This window comes from Gadus chalcogrammus, chromosome 17, assembly GCF_026213295.1.
Source record: "Gadus chalcogrammus isolate NIFS_2021 chromosome 17, NIFS_Gcha_1.0, whole genome shotgun sequence".
Classification (NCBI taxonomy): domain Eukaryota; kingdom Metazoa; phylum Chordata; class Actinopteri; order Gadiformes; family Gadidae; genus Gadus; species Gadus chalcogrammus.
This window is the reverse complement of record NC_079428.1, coordinates 678,184-680,683: the sequence shown is the minus strand read 5'-3', so window position 1 is coordinate 680,683 and position 2,500 is coordinate 678,184. Positions and strand designations below refer to the sequence as shown.

Genomic DNA, 2,500 nt, shown 5'->3' with positions numbered 1-2,500 from the left:
TCTCAGGCCGATGATCGCTAAGATCAATCCTAAGATCCCGATGTCTAAGATGATGACCATCCTGGGCGCCAAGTGGCGGGAGTTCAGCTCCAACAACCCCTTCAAGGGCAATGCCGCCGCCGTGGCCGCCACCGCCGCCGCCGCCGCCATCGCTGTTGCCGAGCAGGTCTCCGCGGCAACCGCCTGCCCCGAGCCCCTACCCCCACCCCCACCCCCACAGCCGCTGTTGCCGCCGCCCCTCCGTAGGGCCAAGACTAAAGAGGGCAGAGGTCAGTGGAATGATAAGATGTACGACAAAGCATAGCGTCTGCAGAGGAGTCTACCGCAACGCAATTTCCTGTCTCTGACTTCCTGTGAACTGTGCACGCCAGTTAACAGTCCCTGGAGGGAGAAGAATAAGGACATGATTAGAAGAACAACAAATCCAAATATCACGCACGTAACGTAAACGGATATCCCTCTATCTGTCCCTCGCCTGTCTCTAAACCTGTGAAATCGCTTCCTCCCAAGCGTACCAGGAAGTCCCGCCCTCTCTCTCTAATAACACATATTTGAAGCCCCCCATTCCTTCCTCTCGTGAGACGAGAACGACTGGGAAAAGGTTCACTTTATACGCTAGCTATGACCATTCAAGCCGGCAGTTTGGATAAGCTTTCACTGTTCAATGTATTGCATTAATAATAACAACAAGCAACACTATGTAAGGACATTCATAGGCGATTATAAAACCACAATTACAATTTTTCTATCTACATTTTTGTTTTAATTCACATATTTTCATGTGTACCTGTTTTTATTCTCCAGGACCGGGATACAAGAAGCGCAGTAAAAGTCCTCGTGTTTCGGACAAGAGGAAGGCAGCGGCTCAGGCCAAAGCTAAGAAGATGACCCCCATACGCATCAAACTGGGACCAACCGCCGGCAAGAGGAAGAAGAGCGTCTCTGTGAGTACTGAACACAGAAGAGCTGCTCTGTGAGTACTGAACACAGAAGAGCGTCTCTGTGAGTACTGAACACAGAAGAGCTGCTCTGTGAGTACTGAACACAGAAGAGCTGTTCTGTGAGTACTGAACACAGAAGAGCTGCTCTGTGAGTACTGAACACAGAAGAGCCTCTTTGAGTACTGAACACAGAAGAGCTGCTCTGTGAGTACTGAACACAGAAGCTGCTCTGTGAGTACTGAACACAAGACTGCTCTGTGAGTACTGAACACAGAAGAGCTGTTCTGTGAGTACTGAACACAGAAGAGCTGTTCTGTGAGTACTGAACACAGAAGAGCTGTTCTGTGAGTACTGAACACAGAAGAGCTGCTCTGTGAGTACTGAACACAGAAGAGCGTCTCTGTGAGTACTGAACACAGAAGGGCTGCTCTGTGAGTACTGAACACAGAAGGGCTGCTCGGTGAGTACTGAACACAGAAGGGCGTCTCTGTGAGTACTGAACACAGAAGGGCTGCTCGGTGAGTACTGAACACAGAAGGCTGCTCGGTGAGTACTGAACACAGAAGAGCTGTTCTGTGAGAACTAGAGCGGAGATTCAAACACATCCTGGAATTGAAAAAATTGACATTCACAGATTGATAGCACCTTCTTACAGTTGCATTATACACCTGTTGTTCAAAGTATGCTATTGATTCATCAAAAAAAGTTTTTTTAAATGTTTTTAAATTGCATTTTAGATAGATACGTTCAGAAAAGAAGAGAGAAAGTTATAAAACGTTTAAATAAGTTAAGAAGAGAAAAATGGTGGAGGTTAAAATGCCTGATCCTGAAGAAAACTGAAAAACGGAAGCAGCATTACAGTGTGTTCCGCTGCATGTCTCACTGCGCGTCTCACTGCGTGTCTCACTGCGCGTCTCACTGCGCGTCTCACTGCGCGTCTCACTGCGTGTCTCACTGCGTGTCTCACTCTCACTGCGTGTCTCACTGCGCGTCTCACTGCGCGTCTCACTGCGTGTCTCACTGCGTGTCTCACTCTCACTGCGTGTCTCACTGCGTGTCTCACTGCGCGTCTCACTGCGCGTCTCACTGCGTGCCTCACTGCGCGTCTCACTGCGTCTCACTGCGCGTCTCACTGCGTGTCTCACTGCGCGTCTCACTGCGCGTCTCACTGCGTGCCTCACTGCGCGTCTCACTGCGTGTCTCACTGCGCGTCTCACTGCGTGTCTCACTGCGCGTCTCACTGCGTGCCTCACTGCGCGTCTCACTGCGTGTCTCACTGCGCGTCTGACTGCGTGTCTCGCTGCGTGTCTCACTGCGACCTGGTGTCTCCTCTCTGGGAGCAGAGCGAGGAGGAGGAGGAGGAGGAGTCGGAGGGCCAGGAGGACTCCTCGGTGCACAGCTCCTCGGTGCACAGCTCCTCGGTGCGCTCCGACAGCTCGGCACGCGTGAAGAAGAGCAAGCGAGGACGGCCGCTGAAGAAGAAGAAGAAGGGTGAGCTGACCTGAGGTCGACCCCCGCTGTACGCGCGGTATTACTTCATGAATGAAACGCACGGCTGA

General features: G+C 51.4%; 1 protein-coding gene across 1 annotated transcript in view; it reads left to right on the top strand.

The window, feature by feature from the left end:
- chd3 (chromodomain helicase DNA binding protein 3) overlaps positions 1-2,446 on the top strand; it is a 6,778-nt gene extending 4,332 nt beyond the window's left edge. The window contains 3 exon segments of the mRNA XM_056576140.1: positions 7-269; positions 805-944; positions 2,285-2,446. Of these exon segments, the coding sequence (XP_056432115.1) occupies positions 7-269; positions 805-944; positions 2,285-2,446 (565 nt within the window).
- The last annotated feature ends 54 nt before the right edge of the window (positions 2,447-2,500 follow it).